At 41.1% G+C, this 25,303-nt stretch overlaps 1 protein-coding gene across 1 annotated transcript; it reads right to left on the bottom strand.

Annotated features, from left to right (window-relative positions):
- Window positions 1-1,515: 1,515 nt before the first annotated feature.
- cdca7a (cell division cycle associated 7a) lies at window positions 1,516-20,963 on the bottom strand. Its single transcript, XM_078404532.1, has 10 exons — window positions 20,844-20,963; window positions 13,265-13,387; window positions 13,040-13,165; window positions 12,216-12,473; window positions 10,326-10,403; window positions 9,763-9,948; window positions 5,249-5,389; window positions 2,703-2,852; window positions 2,113-2,249; window positions 1,516-2,025 (listed from the first exon to the last, which is right to left on the bottom strand). The coding sequence occupies exons 1-10, from the start codon at window positions 20,862-20,864 to the stop codon at window positions 1,995-1,997; spliced, it is 1,251 nt and encodes a 416-aa protein (XP_078260658.1). The 5' UTR covers window positions 20,865-20,963; the 3' UTR covers window positions 1,516-1,994.
- Window positions 20,964-25,303: the final 4,340 nt, after the last annotated feature.

The following is a 25,303-nucleotide window of genomic DNA, read 5'->3' as shown; positions in this document are numbered from 1 at the left end:
CACAACTCTGGACTATTGCTTGCAGTCTGGAAGGAGAGGAGTGGTCAGCAGCAGAAGGGGGTGCGGGTTACCCAAAATTGAGGAATTCAATGTTTATGCCGTTGGGTTGTTGACAACCAATGTGAACAAGGTGTGGTTTCTTTAGTTGTTGTTTGGCTGCTACCTGGAAGTGTAGAAGAATGAAAACAGTCAAGTTGGTGTGGAAATGGGAAGTAAAATGGCTGGCAACCAGGAGATCCAGATGGCCACTGTGGAAAGAGCAGAAGATTGGAAGAGGTACAAGTGAATCCATCTCACCTGGAAAGGCTGTTTAGGTCCTTGTATGGAGGGGAGGGAAGAGGTGTAGGGACAGGTGTTACACCTACAGTGAATGTGCCAGGGTAGGACAAGGGTGAGCAAACCAAGGTGTCATGGGGAGAGTGGAAGATGAGACAGGTGGCGGGGGTTGTATTGTCGTGACAGAAATGTTTAAGAGTGGTGTGCTGGATGCAGAGGCTGGTGGGGTAAAAGGCAACTAAGGCACTCTACCTCTGTAAGGGGGAGAGGAAAGGGTGGGGTGATACTGCATTTCCCCCACCTACTTCTATACTAGCTATTTCTCCTCCACTCTGCCGAGATGAAAAGTATTTGTCCAAAATGCTGACTGTCCATTTCCCTCCACAGATTCTGCCTGACTTGCCGAGTTCCTCACTTGCCTCCTTTATTTTGCCTGCACCATCATACCAGGAAACAGTACATTTGCACATTGGAATCCGTGCTCCCTCCAGAATTGCCTGGGATTAAGAATAAGCGGCACATTGATTGAAATTGTTAGGAAGGATTGCTCCAAGAACCTGGAATCTATCCAATCATGAAAACAATCCCTTTCAGGTACGCAGAAACAATTCTCCATCACTGTCACCATGTTATAGATTGCAGTAAAAATACAAGTAATCACTATGTTCAAGTATATGAAATTTAAAACATTTTTTATTAAAATATATTTTGACCATTTCACTATACTCATAAAGACACCAACCTGGTAACAAGTGCTTTCTGATCCGACGTATGGCTTCTGCTTAAATTCATCTTTTAGAGTGCAAATAGCCAGCATTAGACCACGTAATACCATTTCTACCATGGTGCAAGTGGGAAAACATAGCATTAAAATGCAAAAGACCAGTACTTCTCCCTCCTTCCCAGGCATTCAAGTACCTTTTAGATGCAAATTATCTCAAATTTTGTATGGCTTCAACTAGAGTGCATTTTGTGATGTAAATCCTTCACACACAATGCAAGCATAATGGGGGAGGCAGAAGGCAGAATTGCAAAAAAATGTTTTTCACTTGCCACTTCCACCCTGTGCAGTGAAGTGGCTATGACCCCTCCCCACCTCCTGCATATGATTTAATAGCTGCTCCACTGCAAAACTAAGCGTGTGAATACCGACAAGGTCAATTGCTAGACTGATAATTGATAAAGCCATGAATAGTTCATTCAAATGTTATTTCAAAATTGATTTTTTCTAAATGGCAGCTGTATTTTTAAAACGTTAGTCATCCTAGTTACATTTTAGCCCGTTGTGATTTAAGAGAATGATGCAATTAGTCTCTGTCTGAAATAGTGATGATTTGAAACTTACAAACTGAGCAACTGGATATTTCAAAGCACAATAGCTTAGAAGATTTAAGTAGATTGAGTAGAATGAAGGATTTACCTGCTGTAACAAACAGCATGTCGTTGTGCAAATAATTAAGATGTTAATGGTAAGAAACACCAATGGTAGTTCAAACTAAACTGCTAAGACACCTTTAAGACTACATGCAAAATTGTTAACCCTCTCCCCTCACTCCAGAACCACTTGATCATTGATTTAGTGGCAAAAGACAAAAATATAAAGATTTCTCTAAAACTGTAGTTATTTGTAAGAGTTTGTATCATTTAGCAAAAAATTAAATGGTGTGAATCATAAGGTAAACAAGCTATTCAATATGTTTCATTGTCAATAAATTGCTTCAGTCTTCTACTTGAAGTTCTTTTTTCAGGCTGAGGAAAAAAAAAGCTTTCATGAGTTAAAATGTAGCATATAAAAAGATTTGTAAAAGATTAAAAAAATGATAATGTTAAGCTCACCTCTTCAAATAAGCGTGGGCGTTGTCGTAGCCATGATACTTGGCCAGGTAAACAAGAACACCCGTGGCACAACGTCCTTCACGTTGTCGGCAGAAACTGCAATTGCAGATCCCTCTGCAAGGAGGGCACTGCCAATTCTGGAGGAGGAATTAAAGATACAGAAGTGTGAAACCTCCACAAGTTTTTTGCCCACAGGATTTTTCACCCAAGTGTCCCACTGTTTATTTTGCTGCCGAGATCCATCTTAAATGACCTCTCTAATAACAAACAATGCAGTTTATATTCAATGAAATCACTAACAAAGGCCACATTATTTACCGCTAGAAGAACACAATCTGAATGAGTTTCACAACTAATAAATCCAAATAGGCCCTTTTGCTTTGTTATTCTAAAACAATGAACCTCAGAGAAATATCTTTTGGGGAAAGGCATTGAGGCTTCTTGGTCAAGCAATGAAAGCCATGATTTTATTTTCAATCTTAATTAACAGCTTTACAATTAACAAGAATGATAATAATAAGAAAATCACCTTTTAATAATAGTCAAATAGCTTGACAACCACCACATTGATAAAGCAACTTAATACTCACAGGATCTAATAAAGCATTCCTAACGAGTTCGCCATAGCGATTACGAAGACATGGGCCACAAAACTGTCCGCGGACACCAACACATTCTGGGTTGCGACAATTTGTTTTTGTATCAATTGTCTTCTGACGGCATTGGTGGCAAGTTGAACCCTGAAGGAGAGAAAACGTACATTCATTTTTCTGTTGGCATAACCTTTACTTTTCTAAAACATACCAAGATTATAAACAACAGCATATCACAGAAATATCAATGGCTACAAGTGAGAAAGGGACACTTCATCGCCTTTAGTAATACATTCAGTGAAATTGTTTCAACGAATCTTCACAAATGTTGGTTTTGTTAGAGCACATCAGACAGCAGAATGAGACAATACCCAAACAGTGGAGAAAAAATACTGAGTGGGTAAATACCTCCACCTGCATTTGCCAGCTGATAACTACAATGGGCTATTCCCAACCACAGGCTGTACAGCAAAAGAGTACCACCCGCAGGACTGGGCTGTGTCAGACAGCCCCAATTCTCACAGATCCGTCTGCAAAACCTGCCCACAATGAATGCAAGAGATTTGCTGCTGGAGGAAAGAACAGCATTTTATTAAAAACGACTTCAAGTGTGGCTTTTAATATTTGGATTTAATTTTGAGCTCAATTTGGTTTAATTAGTCCCTTTTGTTGTTGTATTCATTTTTGCAAGTCCTTAATCATGTCATGTTATAATTAATAAATAAATTTAACAATTTTATGCTGGCTTGAATGTCTGTGAACGTCAAAGGTACGATGTTTAGTTTAGTTTAGAGATACAGTGCAGAAACCGCCCCTTCGGCCCACAGAGTCCGCGCCGACCAGCGATCTCCGCACACTAACACTATCCCACACACACTGGGGACAATTTTTACATTTACACCAGGTCAATTAACCAACAAACCTGTACGTCTTTGGAGTGTGGGAGGAAACTGAAGATCTCTGAAAAAAACCACGCAGGTCACAGGGAGAACCTACAACTCCGTACAAACAGCACCCGTGGTCAGGATCGAACCCGGGTCTCTGGTGCTGTAAGGCAGCAACTCTACCGCTGCGCCACCATGCCACCTTGATATGCCTGAAGAAAAGGGCATTATGTATAGACTGGAGAAATCCTTCCTGCTCCCTTGTCCACAGACTTTTGTTTAAATCAACTTTTATGCAGCTGATTTCACTACTGTTCATGTTCAGCACATGGTAATGCTTTCCAACATTTTACAGATATGTTTCTTCTGAGGAAAAACAAAATTGCTTAAAAAATTTCTGTACTGCAAAGAACACAAAAACAACAATGAAAAATTGTTGGGACGGGGGTGGGGAGGGGGGCTCAGAGGAAGTGTCGGGCAAAGAGAAAGATCTTTTAAAACCAACAAGAATTAAAAATAATCAAAAGAATTTTCCTCACATTTAAAAACAAATTCACCTTTGCAACTTGGCTTTAACACCATAATTGAATCTAGGTCTTGCCACTTTAACATAAAAGTCAAATGCAACATTGTTTTAAAATTAAATCAGAAAAAAATGTGTTCAATGCAAATTGTATAGATGTGTGGTAATTGTAAGTGTGATAATAAAATAAATAGTCCTCCTCTTTCAAATTGGAAGACATGACTGTGCAGAATAAGGACCTGGGGTTAAGTGTCACAGCAGTTTCACCTTAATGTTATGTGTCAAATCTTACTTGCATCTACAATTATTTGCATCTTTACTGGATCAAAATCATGGTATTAGCCATTTACCCTTGGAAAAACTATTTAAGGGTAGTCACACTGCCCACATGAACTACTGAAAGAAAACATTGAAAAGTATTTTGCAGATTTATACCCTGCAAGAGCTGCTATTTAGCAAACCCACAATAGTTGATGAGAAACAAATTACAGAGCAAACCTGAAAGGCCGGCAGTGAAAATGCTCGAGTTTATTTAAAAAAAAACCTAGCTCAAACATTACACATCATATTTTATCGATTAAAAGGATTGGGTCTCCCAGTTTCCTGTCAAATGTGATAATGTCCCATAAACACATAGCACAACAAAGCCATCTGTACCCAACAAAAATTAGAAATGCAGAAGAAAGCTCCGAGAACAGTCAGAGTTTACAGCTCATGAATGGGTGCTTCATCCCACCATATACAAGCTGACCTTACTGCCCATCTACGCTAATCACATTTGCCCCCAGTAGGTCCCTATCCTTCGCCATGCCCCTTATAACACAGAAAATATCTGATTTCACCACAACCAAATCAGACTTGCGCACAACGGACTTGGCCCCAATGGCCTAATTCTTCTCCTAGAACTTATGAACTCGTCCATGCCACCCAAAATGCCCCATTTGCCAGCATTTGGCCCATCTCCCTCTAAACCTTTCCTACCCATGTACTGCCTACACTACTACCTCAGGGAGCAAGTTCCACATAGCAACCACTGCATGCAGAACAGAAAAGCTCTTTTTAAAACTGCCTTTACCCTCACCTTAACCTTATATCCTCTTGTTTTTATATCCATACCACGAGAAACAAAAACTTACGATAGCTCGATTATAAACCTTCTCTTTAGCTGAGAAAGAAATATTTTCCAACTCCTCTGGAGTGATGTTTTCAACTGGTCGCACGACGTGTGGGATGGCAAGTATGCTGGGTCGGCTTCTTCTGCGAAGAGGCACATCCACCTGAGTGTAGACAGAGAAGCCAGATAAGTCAGCATCACTCCACAGCTCACCAACCTCTCGGCAATCTACAGATTGCCTGAAACAACATTAAATAATTATTCAGACTGCTAATCTAATCGCTGAAAAATTAATTAAATGGTCCCAAGTTTACACTTTTGTCTGCACAAAGCATTCACGTGTGCAAATACACAGATGTGATTGGCATTCAGCCACAGGCAGTTTAGGATTGTATACTAAAAAAAGACACAAAGTGCTGAAATAACTCGGCAGGTCAGGCAGCAGCTCTGAAGAACATTGAGATATTTTGGGTCGGGACCCTTCTTCAGAATGATCGTATAGCATTCAATAAACATGCAAGGCAAATATAAATCAGAATAATTTTATCTTGGAATCATGCAGGCACTGTGGGCTGAAGGGCCTGTTCCTGTACTTTTCAATGTTCTACATTGCAGCCCCAAAATACTACTCTGCCAATCAGAAAAGGCATAAAACAAGGCTGACAAAGTATAGAAGCTCGTAATGATGCTTCAGTAATCCCAACATTTCTATTTCTGACTTCCAGTTAACTCTGAAAGTTATTCTTCCTTGCATACCCCTCAGGCCCCTGGCCATATGCTCATGTTATGGGAAAACAGGAAGATGGTGGTTAATTAACCTACAAACAAGGTCTTGGGGATATAGGAGGGTAGGCAAACACCTGCATTAGACGTTCAGGCATGTGAGTGAGGTTGAAAAAAAAGAGCAGAAAAGAGCAGAGCGGGGGTCAAAAAAATTTTTTGGAAAATTAACACAAAATTACCATTTTCAAGCCTCTTTTAGTGCATTTCAAGGTAAAAACAATCATCACAAAATAATGTGAATATGTCACTGTAAACTAATAACATTTTTATTATTTAATTAATTTAGTTATATAATCTTGCACTTAAATTTAATATTTACTCATTACAGTTCCACCACTGATTTTCTGGCACTCTTGGTCCAGAGCTTTGCTGGTATATCCAACCAGCCAAGGAAGTCGGCTATGGGGATAGATGTGCCGGCTCCAGCTGAGCTGGAGTTCCAGAGCCCTGGCCGCAGGTCGCAAATTCAACCCACCGATCGGCCGTGGAAGTCCCGATGAGATCGAGATTGGCTGCCTTGCCCAGCCTAGGTGCCACATTTTCAGGGAGACTTCCAGGGCGGGAGGATTTCAAGTAGGCTCGTAATTTTGTCTGGGTTTCAATTAGTGGCTATTTCACGCGGAACCCCAAGCGATCTTTAGTTGAACCCTAGTGTTCTGGGGCACCCCGGTTGAGAAACGCTGCTATACATCGTTTCTTTCTTTTTTTCGATCCGATTTCTCCGTTGGTAAACGCGATTTTGGCAAAGTGAAAAACACGGAAATCATGCAAAAAGCGTGGAAAAAGGATTTTAAAAACGCAGAAATCCGTGGAAACGTGGAAAATTCACATGCCTGGACTTTAGAGAAACAGTGCAGAAACAGGCCCTACGGTCGGTCCACTGAGTCCACACTGACCAGCGACCACACTGGACTATCCTACACACTAAGGACAATTTACAATTTTTATACCAAAACCAATTAACCTACAAACCTGTATATCTTTAGAGTGTGGGAGGAAACTGGAGCACCCAGAGGAAACCATGCGGTCACAGAGAGAACATATAAACTCCACTAAGACAGCAGCCCAAGTCAGGATCAAACCCAGGATGTCTGTCGCTGCAAGGTAGCAACTCTACTGCTGCACCACTGCCTGTTCACCAGGAAAACTAGTATGTTATCCTGCTTTCTCATCCACTCTCTTCGTACCAGGGACAATTTATAGAGGCCAATTAACCTACATGTCTTTAGGATGTAGGAGGAAACCGGAGCATGTGGGGGAAACCCAGGCGGCCACATGGAGAATGTGCAAACTCCGTGCAGACAGCAGCCAAAATCAGGATCAAACCCAGGGTGTCTCTGGCGCTGGGAGACAGCTGCGCCATGATGCTGGCCTAACTAAAACAAAACCTATCCTCACAAAGCTAGAGAACATGTATTTTTTAAATGCATTGTGAGAATTTAAGTATCAAATACATTTCACAAAAGTGACTTTAGATGCAGTGAGGTTGAAGAAATAAAAATTCTTGATGCTGGGTTCAGTCCTCTGGCAAGATACCTCAGCAGAACTGGGTCTTTTTCTAATTTACAAGATTTATCAAGGTGCTCTACAGCGATCAGTGTTGCACTTTCAGCTTTTTACAATGTGTATAAATGACTTGGAGGCAGGCACAATAAGGTACCATTGTTAATTTTATTGATGACGTAAAGATAAGCAGTAGCTTTAGTGGAGAAAGGACAACAGGAGATTAAAAAAGGAATACAGATAAGATTAAACGAGTGGGCAAAGATCCGGCATATTGAGTTTCAACATGAGAAAGTGTGAAATTGTGGCAGTAAGAATATAAAAGGACATTATCCAAGAGATGAAAGAGCACAAAATGCAGAGATCTGGGTGCATGAGAATGATTCTCAAATTGCAAATACAGCAAGTAATTAGGAAAACTAGCGGGATTCAATTTCCCGTGGATATTATTTAACGGAATATTATTGATTATGCCCAATGAGATTGAATGCAAAAGTCAGGATATTATGCTTCTGCTACGGAGGGTATTTGTGAGACCACAGTTGAAGTGCTGTATATTTTGTTAGTCTTACAAAGAAACAGTTTGGACTGGCTAGGTTTGTATCTGATAGGGCTTAGAAGAATGAGAGGATTGTGGCGGCGCCCGGGGGCTAGGCCACTCCCTTGGTCATTCCACTCAGCACTCAGTGGACGGGAGGGATTAGGTCACTTCCTGGGTCAGTTCCCTTGGGTCAGGTGGTCTGGGACTATAAAAGGTTTTGGGTGTGTCGACTCACGAGTTCTTGAGTGCGGTGTTTGGTGCCTTAGGTAATAAAGTATATTAACTACTCACCTGGCGTCTGGCCTGATTACCGCGGTGACCGCACCCACTACAGGATACTCAATGAAAATGTATCACTAAATCCTGATTTGTTTCCTCTTGTGGGAGAACTATGAGGGGAAAGGGGGGAAGGGGAAAGGGGGGAAAGGGAAAGGGGGAAAGGGGGGAGGGGGAAAGGGAAGAGAGGGAAAAGGGGGAGAGGGAAAAGGGGGAGAGGGAGAGGGAAAGGGGGGAGAGGGAAAGGGGGGAGAGGGAAAGGGGGAGAAGGAAAGGGGGAGAGGGAAAGGGGGAGAGGGAAAGGGGGAGAGGGAAAGGGGGAGAGGGAAAGGGGAGAGGGAAAGGGGGAAGGGGGAAAGGGGGGGAGGGGAGGGTGCTGCAACAATGCAGGAGAGGTTTGGGCCCAACGGGTCCACTTGGTCTAGTTTGTATATAAAAGGCAACTTAATTTATGTGACATATTTGATGCCCACAATCTGCACCACAAATGCATAACTAGATAAAATGAAACTTAGGACACTGTGGAAAACGTGAAATAATAGTTTGGTCAGTACATTTTTTTAAAAGAGTGCATTAAAATAAAAGTAATAAAAAGGGTAAATCAGGACTTTCTACAGTACTGGGTGCAGAAGGCCGAACAATGGAGGTTAACAGAGTCTAAAACACTCAGAGGTGATGAAACATAGCTTTCATATAAATGAGGCTTTAAACAAGACTAAGTGTCATTGGAAGTTCCCACGGTCGATAAAAGATGACCAACCATTTTAGATAGATTGTAGTTGTGTTTGAGCTTAGGTTTCTGGACAATGGGAAGCTGGCAGTGGAATAATACAACAAGGAGGCAATAAAGGCCGGGCTGAGGGGCAATGCATGTTAAGAGGTAGAAGCAGGTGTTATTTCTGATGAAGCGACTTATGGGCTGCAAAATTAGTATGCAGTTGAAAAGGGCACAAAATTGCTTACATGAGCAGTCTGTGCAAAATTAATGTATTAATTTAATTAGCCCTAATTGATAAATGTGAAATAAGGATGAACTAAAATATTTCCCTGCAAACTATTGTTTAAATTGTTAAAGCTATCATATCATGCTTTTATTGGATAAACTAATACTCAAGACCAAATGTTTCAACATGCTGGTTTTAAAATTGCCTGCTAACCTACAACCTCAAGTGCTACACAGTGCTTCAAAACAAAATATATTGACGTTCAATATTTCAATATTTCTTAATGAGGCATTTATTCCCAAGTGCTTAATTGCAGTCACTGCAGAACCACTGGAATAGATCTCTTATAATTTTTATGAACATGAAGTCTTTAACTGTAAAGGTTATTAGACTTTACAAGTGACCACCAGAAATGCAGATTAAGCTGGCAAAGTCAGTGCACCATGAAAGGTGTTGTTAATAGCAGCACAAATGACTTAATGGCTCTACCTCAGAGAAGTCATTATCTAGAAACTTTCTTTTCCTCATAAAGCTGACATTATCTTCTTGCTCAAATGATGGAGAAGGAGGGCCGTCGACCAAGGATCTTGACCGAGTGTGAGGTCGAGCACTGCGCTCAGGATTGTGTCTGGAAACGTCTTCAATTAAAGAATTTCTCGGTGGACGTTTGGGTTTCTAAAGAAGGCAAACCACAATTAATTTTGCAAAGGACATCCAGAATATTATACACAATTATTGTAATAATGCTTTTTTTTTTAAAATCCTGCTAAAGTTAACTTCATGTACATTCTGAAATTTTGACCTTATTTTAATATTTGTTTTAAATATACAATTTGTAGACTTAAAAAAAGTTTGTTATGCACTATTCGATAATCTTTTAGAGAGACACCTCTACTGATCTGAAGTGCATTCCATCCAACTTCAGTTCAGGGTGCTGACGATTGCATACAATATCAAAATTGTAAAAATGGTTAAATGGGCACTGCTTGCAACAATTACGACGACATTTCTGAACTGTTTAGTACAAACAAACATGCCCAGTAACCACTTACTGATGGAGTCGCTTGAACAGAAAGTCTTCGTGGAATGAGCCCTGGCACGGTTTTCAACTCCGCTATCAGTTTAGCCAGCTTTAATAAAAACAAATTGTAAATAAAATTTTACATCAATGTATTCATTACTTTTAAAGACAATTTTGCCTTAAGTTATAGAATTTGCATCAGACGCGCATCATACAGCCCAACTAGTCCAGGTCTGAAGAAAGGTCTCGACCCGAAACGTCACCCATTCCATCTCTCCAGAGATGCTGCTTTTTGTTACTTTTTTAAAACAATTTATCTAATAAACTTTAATAAATACGCCCCCCCCCACCCCCAGGAGGATCAGCGGGAGGACCAGCGCCCGTCCCGACGTGCCCCGCGCCTGACATTCCTCCCGTGGTGCAGTGCGGCGGCAGAGGGTCCAACAAGATGGCCGTCGCCAGCGTTCACTGCTGACCGCTGCAGGAGATGTTTTGGGTCCCCTCTAAACCTTTCCTAATGATGTACTTGTCCAAATGTCTTCCCCCTTTTCTTTATACCCAGGACTTCTAGTCTTGACCATTCCAAACAGGAAAACCCTCTATTATTCCCTGTCCCGGTTGCTCAGCACTTTATATAATCACAGCAAAGATCCACTCAGCCTTCTCTCAAAACAAAGATTACCGTGCTCTTTGTTCCGCCCTTACAATAGTTGTTGCTCATCCTAAAAAACATTCTCTTCAGTCTCTTTTAGATGCTAACACCTTCACATTCTCTGGTTGTGAACGGATCAGTGTTTTACAAAGGCCAAGTGTGGCATTTAATTCAATGCCCCTATTGATAAAGGCTAGAATTGTACATGCCTTATTAACCAGTTTTATACTACCCTGACATTTCAAAGATTTGTGCACATACACCCCAACCCCATGTTCCCACATTCCTTTTCTTACAGTACTCGTTATTTTACACGGCTCTCATTTCTCATGTTTGTCTGCATTAAATTGCACCTGTCGCATTTCTTCCTATTCCATCATAGATCCTGCTTCTATAACCTGCAACGACTACTACTTTCTTTGCAGTTCACAGTACCCCCAAATTATGAATCATCTCCAAATAGAGAAATCATGCCTTGCACTCTCAATACAGAAAGAAAAGCCCAATGGTTCCAATCTAGGTACAAGATGCTCAGATCCTTGCACCTCTATCAGCAACCTTCGCATTATGAAACAATGCGTTTTTCACTGTGTGGGCAGATACGACTTTGTGTTATGAGAAAAAAATGCGATATGGACCACTTTCTAAAATCACAGGGGGGTGGGGGGAGAAGATGGCTGGATCAGGTTGCGATGAACTACATCCATCTCCCTTAGTTCTTCATATGTCAGACCTCAGACTTGACACAAGCTAGTTCAAACACCTCCCGCCCAGGGAACAACCAAGATGAGAAGTTACTTCAGTCATATTATCTCCAACTAACTAATATAGTAAACTCATTCACAATATTCACATAAATCAGGCAATTAGCAATCATCTATCCTACTTCCAATGGTTTAGATATCATTTAAAAAAACTAGAAGATAACATCCTACACAGCATTTTCTCATACAACAGAAACATCACACACCAGCTAACCGTTACATGAATTGTCCTCTTCTGTGCTGGATTTTCTATGAATAAGCAACTGATCTACAATAGGTATATAATAAAACAATGCCCCTGAAACTGCTGCATTGCAGTAAAACTGCATCTTAGTTGAACTTTATTACTTCTGACAATATCTGACTACAGACTTACAGCGATGTAGATAACCCTCAACTAAACTTGCTCTGGCCCAACTAGCCAGTTGCTTCAAGGAGGGGGGGGGGGGGGAGATAATCTATTCGAGCCAGTGAGCAAGTAAATTAGAATAAGTGCAGCATTTACCATGGCTTTGTTTTCTTTAATGTTTAGAGCTCTCTTTTCTAGAAAGTTTGATCCTCGGGGTTCATCAAGGTCGGAATCAGATTCAGAAGCTGAGTCGTTGCTTAAGGCAACAGTGGAGACTGGCATAGATACGCTTTTGTTTTTCCGAGATGGAAATCGGAAAGCCACGCGCAATGGAAAAGAACGTCTGCTTCGTGTTCTGGGAATCTTTTCAATATCTTCATCACTCATTTCCTCCTCGGATTCAGATTTAACACTCTACAAAACAAACAAATGATATATCAGATTTCCTTAACAAAAAGCAGTATTCACATTTGGAGAGAACATACCCAAAAACTGCAAGCCTAAATAATGGACACATTTCAACTCTAGTTTTCTTTGAATATCATAAAAGCCACAAACAAAAGATAATTTCAGAATCCAGTCTTCAGAAGCAGGATGTAAAATTAGCATAACTTTAATTATACTTTACTGGCAAAAAAAACTGCTTTCAGATTACTGTAATGAGTGGAATACCAGGAAAGGGAAATTGCAAACAACTCCAGGGACCCTTCTCTCTAGTTTATTCCGACCCTAACAAAAGGCACAGGAGAAAGCATAAAAAAACATTCCACACGTCACACTGTTTACAACACATACTGTGATAAAAACAGTTTTAAAAGCAGCATAGAGGGTATAATTATGGCAAAATATTTGAGCCACTGAATCCGAATAATGTCTTTCAGGCAGATTATTAGAAAACGGGAACGTTATCACCGTACTTCAAAAAGATTAAAGATAAATAAAGTTCAGTTTATCTAAAGAAGTTTCAGTGCTCAATATACCATGGCTTCCATTACATCTTTGAGGTCACTTTCAGGAAACCCATCGAATGATTCATTATCATCAGAATCCTCATTAAAAATCCGAGCCAGTTCATCTGTCAGGATCTCTGTTCTGAATTTAGATTTCTGAGAAGAAATAGAAAACTTGTTATAGTATAGCAACTATCATATTACAGGTAATTGTAGTCGACTTCTTTTGCATTCACAATCTTAAATTACACTTACACTGTTCGTAAAATTGTCTGAAGCAAAACTATCACAGCTATCATCTGATGATGATGTTTCCATGGGAACCAATGCTACATTTCTGAAGTCTTTAAATTCTTCCTTTCCAGAAAGGTCTATCTGCTGCAAGAGAGAAAAAAAAATACAATCTTGAATACCTTTTAAATAATTTATTTTAGTGTCAGGTTTTAATGATACGAATTGCAAGGAATTCACTTAGCATAACACACAGTCCTACTCTGAATCTGCTTTGTACTATGTAAATGGAATGTGGAGCCAATTTATTTGAGCTTTGCAGACTGGCTTTGAGATTTGTAGATATTTATCATCAGTTGTGCTTATTCGATATTCAAACAGCATGTTTTGGTTAGTTTGAGAAACCAAAGTAGCAGATAAAGTTTTATTGTTCCATACAGAAATCTGCAATACCAGCTGGAATACTGACAACCCGGCTAATCTGTGATAGTAGCAACATGGCCTGAATGCAAATCAAATGAAACTTCAAACTCTCGTTCTCCACCATTGCAAATCACACAGAAATAAAATTGTTTATTAAAACTCATTGTACACAGAGCTCCCAGTGGTTCGCAGATAGATTTTTTTTAAAGATAAAACATTTTGAACTCTTTTCTTTCTTGTAATACGGATGAGGGTTTTACACTTGTGCGCAGAATAAAAGTTCCCAGTTTCAGACACATCTACGATATGCAATTAAATAAAAAAATCGTAAGTATAAAAGCTGCAAATCACCCAATTTTCGCTCTCGTATCAATGTAACCGACAGCTGTCCCATGGCGAGAATTGAACAAACTAAAGAAAATAGGTCACAGACAGGCTGTATTTATACTCTGACCCAAAGGTTGTAGCGCTGCTTCCAACAGACAAGACAGCCGGCAAGTCTTTTCAAGGATCTCTGCAAGCAACACAGAAAAAAACCATGCTTGGTGCCCCACTGGGCCCTCACATTTGAAATGGTAATCGTGCTAGACCTCTTAGATCATTACTTGGTTTTCATCATCAGAAAAACACATGAGCCTGGAAACACTCTTCCTTTCACCAAACAGGAAACCCGTCCTTTCCAACATAAAGCCTCAAGTTCAGATTTAAGGATACTGCTCATTTTTCTATTAAAAAAGGCAACACTGCATTAAACTCTGTGCAAGGCATTGCTGGGTCACTTCAGCTTTAGCTTGATGCAAATGTTTGATCCACTAACTGGGAACTACTTGCTCTGCACATTTTCTTGCAGAATAATCACATTTTTAAAAACCTAATTTTTAAAAAAAATCGGGTCTTTACCCTTGCAAAGTAAGAAAATCCCAAAGGTGGTTCACAGAAATGTGAATAAGTTGATTCTGAATTTCATGCAGAGATCAAGGCAGATGGCTAATGCAAGCTATGGTTTAAAGAGATTGAGGGGTTTGGGGAGGGAGTACCACAACTTTGAGGCTTTTGTAGCCATTGGCAAAGGTGAAGTATTTTAATTTGGGAAAACTGATGAGGTCACACATTTTTGAATGCCGAAGGAGATTAAAGAGGGACCAATCCAGGAAAAGATTTAAACAAAGATAAGAATCGAAACCGGGAAGTGGTGTTCATGTAGTGAGTTGCAGATGGTGGGCGAATAGGCAGGGAAGAAAAGGGGGCTGGGAAATGGCCCATCAACCATGCATTAGAACAGCAATTAGATGGACGAATTTCAGCAACAGACCAGCGCAGGCACGTCAGAGTGTGGTAATGTTGCAAAGGCCAAAGTCACGTCATCATAGTCGAGGCATGAAAAATTGCCCAAAGCTCAACTTGTGCAGACAAATACAAATCAAATGCAAGGTTTCCAATAGAAGTCAAACACGCTTAAAGTTGCAAATTATGTTTTTTTTAATTTTAATTATTTAAATTTTAACAGAGCACATACATGTTACAACTCATTTCTGATGAAACACCAATGACGAAAATGTTAATCCTGCTTCTCTCTCCAAAGATCTGCCGAACCTGCTGAATATTTCACACAAGTACATTTTTTATTTGCTTTTCAAAATTTCTGATAACAATGGAGCTAGTGGCAGGAGAATGCAGTACATGTTGAAACAACCAGATTCACTTTTCTAACTCCACGTGGGAGTCCTGAAACCATTGGTTTAAGGACTCCCACGTGGAGTTAGAAAAGTGAATCTTTTGTTGCAGTTATGGTGCAGTAGGACAAACACAACAGCACAAACTGCGAGCTTTTATCAAGCAGACCATGACTTTCACTGACCATTAAAACTGACCATCAATCTCCCTTTCTGTTGATTATTTCTCTTTAACAGCAAGCACTGATGTGATATTAATAAACCTGGTAATGTGACGAAACTGAATTAACGTGCAGTTAAAATGAGGGGAAATGGTTTAAGCGCCCTGGGTAATTGACTCTGACAGTTCAATTCCTAATAATGTCAAGATCATTAATTCCTCCAGGCAGTTCCCTACACTGAACTTATCATCCACCCAGTTTTAAAATATTCACATAACTTTCCAAATTTTTTTTTAAATGAAAATAAAAAGTTTGGAGCAAGCCATTGAGCCCATCGAGCTTTACTGCACAAAAACCCCCCACAGCTGTTTAGGTTATTCCCAAATCCCAGCGTTCATGCTTATATTCAGTGAGGACTCTACCTCCACTTCTCTCCAGGCAGCAGGTCCCAGGTCCCCACCACTTTTTCTGAACACTATTTCCATAATAAGCCTTTCCCATTCTCCTTGTATCTGAATCCCCTTGACGTTGATCTAGTTAATCTCCACCAGGCAAGCATGCCCTTCCTCTTCCAAGGCGGTCTGGGAAGCAGGGGTGTTGCAGGAGGGCAGTCGGTGAAACAAAGGGAATTCCTGTGACAGGTTGAACTAATGTGGCAATTAGGGACAAGTTAATATTTTGGGGTCGCTTATAGAACCACTGCCTAACAGCACCAGAGACCCAGGCTAGATCCTGACCTCGGGTGCAGTATGTGTGGAGTTTGCACATTCTCCTTGTACCTTGAGGGTTTCCTCTAGGTGCTCCGGTTTTCTCCCACATCCCAAAGACATGCGGGATGGTAGATTAATTGGCCTCTGTAAATTGCCGCTAGCGTGTAAGGAGTGAATGCAAAAGTGGGACAATATAGAACTAATGTGAACGGTTGATCGATTGTCAGCGTAGGCTCGGCATACCGAAGGGCCTGCCTCAATAATGTATTTTGAAACTAAGCTCTCAGAAATTGAAACTCCCATTAAAAAGACATGTTCTGCGGGGGAAAAAAACACCCTAAAATCGGAGTTATTTAAATGTTAACATCAAGTTAGTTACACTTTCATTTGCTTTCAGGCCCTGCAGACAAGTGAACAAACGACCAGATTCCCTCCAAGGCAGGTCGGAATTTCTGTACATTTAACATTAACTTTGCTTGGTTAGCTTCCTCGTCATTGTGCACCAATTAAAGACATTTTCCATCAATGTGGTTTCATTTTACTATCTTAAAATGTCGTAAGAAAAAGTACTTGCCATATGCTTCAATTGGCTGCTCATATTGAAAAGTATGTCAAGATTATCTGAAATATATATTTTTTTAATGGTTTACAACTGGAGTTTGTAAGAAAACATTACAGTATTTAAAGGGTCAACTGAAATGTTACCCATTCCTTCTTATCAGAGATGTTGCCTGTCTCTCTGTTACTCCAGCATTTTGCGTCTATTTACAGTATTTCTGTAGTTTGTAATTGTGACTGGTTCACATCAAGGCATTTGCTAACATGATTACACTAACAGGATAAAAATAATTGACATTAATTTAAAAAAGACATCACACTCTCTCATGTTCCAGAAGAAGGTGGGAGCTGAAAAATAATCACGCAATTCAAACTATTTATCACTTGGCCAATGGTGAGCTTGTTCATTTTATGCTCCACTAAACACTCTAAAATATACAACTATCCATTCTGTCCTTTAGAAATTTGGATTCAAACACATATGTGCGTGCTGCCTGTGTGGAGTTTGCACGTTCTCTCTGTGACCGCATAGGTTTCCTCCAGGTGCTTTGGATTCCTTTTACATCCCAAAGGCATGCAGGTTTGTAGGCTAATTGACTTCTGTAAGTTGCCCTAATGTGTCGGGAAAGGATGAACAAATAAGGCAATATAGAAATAGTATGAACGGGTGATCGATGGTCAGCATGGACTCGGTGGGCTAAAGGGCCCGTTTCTATGCTGTATCTCTGAACACTAAATATGTATATTTTACTTAATTTTTTGATCATGCGAAATGGATATTTCTGGCAGTGCAAGCATTTACTAAACGTCGGTAACTGTTCCTGTGAGACAGCTCAGATTCAGCCATGTTGGTGGGAGTGGAGTGACATATGGGCAAGGCCAGGTGAGGACATTCCCTTCAATAAAGGGCACAAGCAGATCAGATGGGCTTTAATTACAAAAATTTAGCCCTTCTCTGGCTGCTACGGAGATTTATTTTGTCCTTTGCAAAAAGTCCAGATTTTTAAAAAAAGTTACTCGAATTCAAGTTTTCCTTTTGTTGTGGTGGGGATCCATCTCAATAGCTCTGAAAAAAATGATCAAAACCTTTGGCTACTGGCCCAATAACATAAGTACTATAGAGACACAAGAGACTGCAGATGCTGCAGTCATGAGCAAAATACAAAGTGTTGGAAGAACACAGCAGGCTAGGCAGCAATCGTGACAAGAGATCATTGTTCGCCCTTTTCAATCCATAGATGCTACCTCGTTGCCTCACACTTTCCGTCTTTTCATTTCTAGATTTTGTCCAACCATCTGCCTTTCAAAAAACCCTCTTCACCTGTATTAACCTATTACCTGCCAGACTTTATCCAGTCCCTACTTCGTGCCACTTTTCTATCCCTCCCCTCCCTAGAATCAGTCTGAAGTAGGTTGGGTTTAATTTTTGTTGTTATTTATTGGTATTTCAAACCACTATCTTTATTTTTCTACTGGGGTTTATGGACTTTAACTTTCTTTGTAGGTCAGAAACATAAAAGTTTATAAAATGCCTCACAGCCAGCAAGCTCTCTGCAAACCCTGGCAATTGTCCACAGGGGATACACTTGAATTACATTGAAGTGCATGGAGAGCCTTGCACACCTGGTGCAGGCAAGGAGCATGCAGTGGGACATATGCAGCTGATCTGGGCAGCAGACCAGATCCAACAGAATACCAACCAATATTGAGCCAATGAATGTTCCAAAACATGTGCAGGAACAGAGCAACCTAGGTGGGCAAGTGCACAAATCCATAAAAATGGTAGTAATATTGACAGGAGTTGGAATAGCATGCAGAACCCAGAGCTACACAAATAGGTGCATAATAATACAAACAATACGTGATCCGCAGTGACAAAATGACCAGAATTGACCAGGCGATGCCCTTAATGAATTGGGATTGATGCAAAAGATCTATCATATCATATATATATATATACAGCCGGAAACAGGCCTTTTCGGCCCACCAAGTCCGTGCCGCCCAGTGATCCCCGTACATTAACACTATCATACACCCACTAGGGACAATTTTTACATTTACCCAGCCAATTAACCTACATACCTGTACGTCTTTGGAGTGTGGGAGGAAACCGAAGATCTCGGAGAAAACCCACGCAGGTCACGGGGAGAACGTACAAACTCCTTACAGTGCAGCACCCGTAGTCAGGATCGAACCTGAGTCTCCGGCGCTGCATTCGCTGTAAAGCAGCAACTCTACCGCTGCGCTACCGTGAGGATGCTGGAAAGGTTAGGCACGAAAAGATGGTATGTTCTCCATGGGCCAAAGTAATTAAATCTCATTGAAACCGTGGAAGACCATGATGGGTGTAGAAAGGATAAACTAGAATAATCCATTTCCACCAAGTACATAGTTCAAGACGAGGAGGAAGTGATTTAAATAAATATTCAGGATTGGAGTTGGGAGATGGAGAATTGAGTGCAAAGAAATCTTCATTAAAAAAGTGCCTATAATGGCTCGAACTATGGGCATGGCAAGTGTCAGACTTTTCACTTGGGAATTTAAGAAGCATGAGGGGAGGAGATGGGCGACAAATCTTAGAAGTCTCAAGGATAAGAGTAAACAATAAAATTAATGAGATCACTCTCGATGTGGGCCGTATTAACCTTATAGATTGCAGACTATTGAATGTGACAAACGTTTCTTGAACAGATCAAGGATTCTGGACTAAGAGGACGGACAAGTATCAGCATTTACGCAGCAAAAGCTTTCCTCTAACGCCCAGGCAGTTGTAACGTGGCAGTGGAATGATGAAGGAAACGGAAAGAAAGTGAAACATGGGAAACAGGCCACCTCTTTACAATTTAGTTTGAGGTAATCTAGGTTCTATTTAGATACAGGGATGCAGTTATAATAAAGAAAACGACCAAGATATTGGAGGGGGGGGGGGGGGGGGGGGGGGGAAGAAAATGGAAAGGGATGACAATTTAAAAATCAACCCGTTGCTAAACCGGGAATCGACACAAGTGAGTATGTAGAGGTTACAAAAGTACAAACTTGTCTGAAAGATTCAAAATTTAATAGTCAAAAATAAATCTGAGTTCCTGTTTAAAAATGAAATCTTCGTATTTGTGGATTCAAATGTTCTTTATAGACGATTTTCAAATTGCACACGCTAGAAGACTGGAAATCAAGTCCAAGTCTTTAAAGATGTGATTTCTGAGATCGGAAACTTGTTTCAGCTGGATGGAATGACATGTTAAGTGAACAACACAGACCACTATATCCGGTTTCCAAGATTGCCGCGAGTTCAGCGATCGAGAGTAGTTTAAACAACACGTCTACCCACAGCAGACCACATGCACTCGTTAATTATTGCAGCGATGGAGCAATTCATGCTCCCCAACTCAACTTTGTACAAAAAGAGCTCAAATTTTGTGGTCAATTCGAGGCCATCGGTGACTAAAAGTTACCCACAAAAGACTAATTGCAATTGAGTAGAAGTGTACCATTTGCCATTTAACGAGTTGGCGTCCTGCAGACTGTGCAGGCAAAGTTTTTGCAGCGAGACACAACACGAAGGCAAGTGGCGGCATTGACTGACTGGCTGCTGCTGCTGCCACCTCCGCCTCCGCCGCCGCGCCGCGCGCCCCGGGATCCTGTCAATCACCCAGACCTTTTCCCGCGTCGAGTCCTGTCATATGACCAGGCGCCCAGTTTAAATCCCGAAACCAAAGTTCAATGCAGAGATTTCACCCTAAAATTACACCCTAAAACTACATTTTATTTTAAATTTCCAACCACTCATTTTACAAAGCACAATAAAGTGCAACTACTACATATTTAATGTCCTGCAACTCGTGGTTACGTTGACATTTACCAGGCTGATTAGATGTTACAATCTAAAATAATTCCAACCGTAGAAATTTGAAAACCTGACAATCATAATCCAACAAAGCATAATGTTAAAGCATAATCTTAATTCATGTTGTCAAAACGAGCATTTGAGCTGCCTTTGCAATGAATCCGCTGGCTGCGCAGTGAAAGTTCTCCGAGTCGACCCACTGCTCATATGCAAGTGCCAAACTTGTACACTTACCTTCGCCCGAAGTTTCTTCATTTTATTTGCAGAAGTGTTCAAAAATTATTTTTAAAAAGCAGTGATAAACTGTACGCAGTAGAGAGGCGGAGAATCAAGCAAGTGGCGCGCCGGCTGCGAATCTCCCGCTGAGGAGGCGGAGCCCGGGCAGAGTTTCGCGCGGTACCGGATCCATCCTCCCTCCAGCTCCTGCAAGTGGGACGTCCTGCACCAATGAGCAGGGGAAAACTTGCAACCCCGAGGGCACCAAACTGACAGAAGCTTTCACATTTATTAATTATTTTTTGTAATAATTATTTTGCATTAAAAGAGCACGCCCGTTTAGTTTTCACTTTACGTTTTGAAAACGCATTCCAACAACCTTATCAATAGACAATAGACAATAGGTGCAGGAGGAGGCCATTCAGCCCTTCGAGCCAGCACCGCCATTCAATGTGATCATGGCTGATCATTCTCAATCAGTACCCCGTTCCTGCCTTCTCCCCATTCCCCCTGACTCCGCTATCCTTAAGAGCTCTATCCAGCTCTCTCTTGAACGCATTCAGAGAATTGGCCTCCACTGCCTTCTGAGGCAGAGAATTCCACAGATTCACAACTCTCTGACTGAAAAAGTTTTTCCTCATCTCAGTTCTAAATGGCCTACCCCTTATTCTTAAACTGTGGCCCCTTGTTCTGGACTCCCCCAACATTGGGAACATGTTTCCTGCCTCTAACGTGTCCAACCCCTTAATAATCTTATACGTTTCGATAAGATCTCCTCTCATCCTTCTAAATTCCAGTTTATACAAGCCTAGTCGCTCCAGTCTTTCAACATATGATAGTCCCGCCATTCCGGGAATTAACCTAGTAAACCTACGCTGCACGCCCTCAATAGCAAGAATATCCTTCCTCAAATTTGGAGACCAAAACTGCACACAGTACACATTTGGATACATTCAAAAACCCAATCAACCGAATAAATACATTACTTTTCCATGTTTTTTAGTTAGTCACCCACATGGTTATTTCCTTCATCGCCATTACGTCCTTTTCCCTTTGCATGACCACTGAAATTGATTACAATTTGCATTTAAATAGCACTACAGTGCATCATCCGAAGGGGTTTCATGTCAGGAGTTTCATATCAAGTCACCCAAGAGCTTGTCATGACAGTAACAAAAACTTTGGTCACAAAAGTAGGCTTTGAGGAGGTTCAGTGAAGGAAACATGTTGAGATATTCAGCGGAAATATCAGAGATTAGGGCCTAAAGATGTGATTCTGGATTCAACCTCCAATCACCAGCAGTTAATAAACACGCCTAGTTGCAGAGGATTTGAAGTAATGGACTTAGAGTCATAGTGATACAGTGTGGAAACAGGCCCTTCTGCCCAACTTTCCCACACCGGCCAACATATTCCAGCTACACTAGTCCCACCTCCTCTGGCAACTTGTTCCATACACCCACCACCCTTTGTGTGAAAACGTTACCTTTTAGATTCCAATTAAATCTTTTCCCCTTCACCTTGAACCTATGTCCTCTGGTCCTCGATTCCCCTACTCTGGGCAAGAGACTCTGTGCATCTACCCGATCTATTCCTCTCATGATTTTGCACATATTTATAAGATTACCCTTCATCCTCCTGCGCTCCAAGGAATAGAGACCCAGCCTACTCAACCTCTCCCTATAGCTTACACCCTCTTGTCCTGGCAACATCCTCTTAAATCTTTTCTGAACCCTTTCAAGCTTGACAATATCTTTCCTATAACATGGTGCTCAGAACTGAACACAATATTCTAAATGCGCTCTCACCAACGTTTTATACAACTGCAACATGACCTCCCAACTTTTACACTCTATACTCTGACTGATGGCCAATGTGCTAAAAGCCTTTTTGACCACCTGATCTACCTGCGACTCGACCTTCAAGGAACCATGCACCTGCACTCTTAGATCCCTCTGCTCTACAACACTCCCCAGAGGCCTACCATTCAATGTGTAGGTCCTGCCCTTGTTAGATGTTCCAAAGTGCAATACCTCACACTTCTCTGTATTAAATTACATCAACCATTCAGCCCACCTGGCCAATTGATCCAGATCCTTCTGCAACCTTTCACAACCATCTTCACTATCTGCAAAACCACCCACTTTTGTATCATCAGCAATCTTGCCCTTTATGTTCTCATCCAAATCATTGATGTAGTAACAGTAACGGGCCCAGCACTGAACCCTGAGGCACATCACTAGTCAGAGGCCTCCAGTCTGAGAAGCATCCTTCCACCATTACCCTCTACTTCCTTCCATGGAGCCAATTTGCTATACATTCAGCTATTTCTCCTTGAATCCCAATCCCATGCGATCTAACTTTCCAGAGCAGCCTACAATGCGGAACCTTGTCAAATGCCTTACTAAAATCCATGCATACAACATTTACAGCTCTGCCCTCATCGACCTCTTTGGTCACGTCTTCGAAAAACACAATCAGATTTGTGAGACACGACATCCCATGGACAAAACCATGCTGATTATCCCTAATCAGCCCTTGCCGATCTAAATGACTTCTACGTCATTGCCAAAGAAAGTTCACTTCCCAATCTAAATTACACATGCAGGGTCAATTTTGTGGTTTCGTCTACGATATATTATTGTAACCTGTGGTTGGAAAAATCTTGAGCAAAACACAAAGTGCTGGAGGAACTTAACAGGTCAGGCAGCATCCCTGGAGGAAATAGACAGACAGCGTTTTGGGTCGGGACCCTTCTTCAGACTGGTAATGCATTAACGTTTACTGATTGCAAAATTCCGAGGTGAGACCTAGCAAGAACTAGAGGAACTCAGAGATCTTGGGACATGGTATGGCTGAAAGAACTGAGAGATAGATGCTGGAGCTATTTGAACATAAGATAATTTTTACTTGGAAGAAACAAAGGTCGTATGACAAAATACCATAATCAACAGAAAACTAACTAATCAAATAAAGTGAAGAAGCAAGGAACAGCAGATACTGGAGTCGGCAGCAACCCTTTACATTGGTAAGACCAGGTGTGGACTAGGTGACCCCTTTTGCCAAATACTAGCGTGCTGCATACCATGGCCTGCTGGAATTTCAGGTTGCTAACGATTTTAACTCCCCGTCCTATACCAACCTTTCTGTAGGAGTCATTTATGTTAAGGCTAGTTACTGTTGGCATATTATATTATTTTATCTAGATGTATCTTGCCGTATTATTTTGGACACTTGGGGGTGGCCATTAGATGAACAGGGTAGTATATATATATATAGTATATAGATAAAATAATATAATATGCCAACAGTAACTAGCCTTAACATAAATGACTCCTACAGAAAGGTTGGTATAGGACGGGGAGTTAAAATCGTTAGCAACCTGTACCTATATATATATGGGAATAAGGGGCTGGGAGTGGTCAGATACAGGGAGGGAGAGTATACAGTTCTTACCAGACCTGCGACCAGACCTGGGAACAGACCTGGGACAGAGCAGCCAGCCGACTTGTATGCAAAATAAATATAGCCTGGTATGTTCATCTCCTTGTCTGTACAACTACTTCAATAAACAACTAATTAAACTGGGAAAAAACAACTGGAAGATCTGTTCTGTTGGGTTTTCGTAAGTTCACTCCGATTCCCTGTGTAGTAATGGCAATTAGAAAATAATTTATTGGAAAAGTCTGGAAGTTGCCATTCGACTTTCTATGCTTTGCCTCCTCCATTGCCAGAGTTAGGCCACTTGCAAACTGGAAAAACAGCACCTCATATTCTTCTTCTGTGGTTTGCAACTGAACGGTATGTACATTGAATCTCGGGATTTCAAGTAATAACCCCATCTTGACTCCTGTGCTCATATACATTTCTCCCAGCATCTCCCATCACCGCAGTCTCTCTTTCCTTTCCTCTCTTTCATATGCTCATTTCCTTTCTCCGAGTCTCACAGTTCTCTTTTATTCCCCTTCATTCCCCTTCCTTCCCCTTCCTTCCCCTTCCTTCCCCTCCCTGTTCCCTTCAACCTATATCATTTCCTCTGGCTTTACCTTTCACTAATCTGCTCTCCTTATCTGAAACCCTGTAATCTCCTTTTCACCGCTAGTCTTTATCAACAGTTCACAATCTGACAATCAATCCCCCTCACCTGTCTCGACCTGTCACTAGCTGGCTCTGCCCTGGCCCCACCTCTCTTCCATATCTCCCCCCCCTCCCCACTCCTACAGTCTGAAGAAGGGTCCCAAAACCCAAAACGTCACCTGGTCATTCCCCCCACAGATACTGCCTGACTCGCTGAGTTCCTCCAGCACTCAAATAAAGCTCCAATATAAAATAATATAATCAGGACTCCTTTTTATCATATTCTAAGTCAACTTTCATTTACTAGTTATAATATAAAATGGTTAAAATACGTGGTAAATTAGAGGTAAATAAGCCCCCCCCCCCCCCCCCCTACACATCTGATTGTTATATTTGGCTGA

The sequence above is a fragment of the Rhinoraja longicauda genome, chromosome 8, assembly GCF_053455715.1.
Source record: "Rhinoraja longicauda isolate Sanriku21f chromosome 8, sRhiLon1.1, whole genome shotgun sequence".
Classification (NCBI taxonomy): Eukaryota; Metazoa; Chordata; class Chondrichthyes; order Rajiformes; family Arhynchobatidae; genus Rhinoraja; species Rhinoraja longicauda.
The sequence above is the reverse complement of the archived record's forward strand: the minus strand, read 5'-3'. Positions and strand labels throughout refer to the sequence as shown.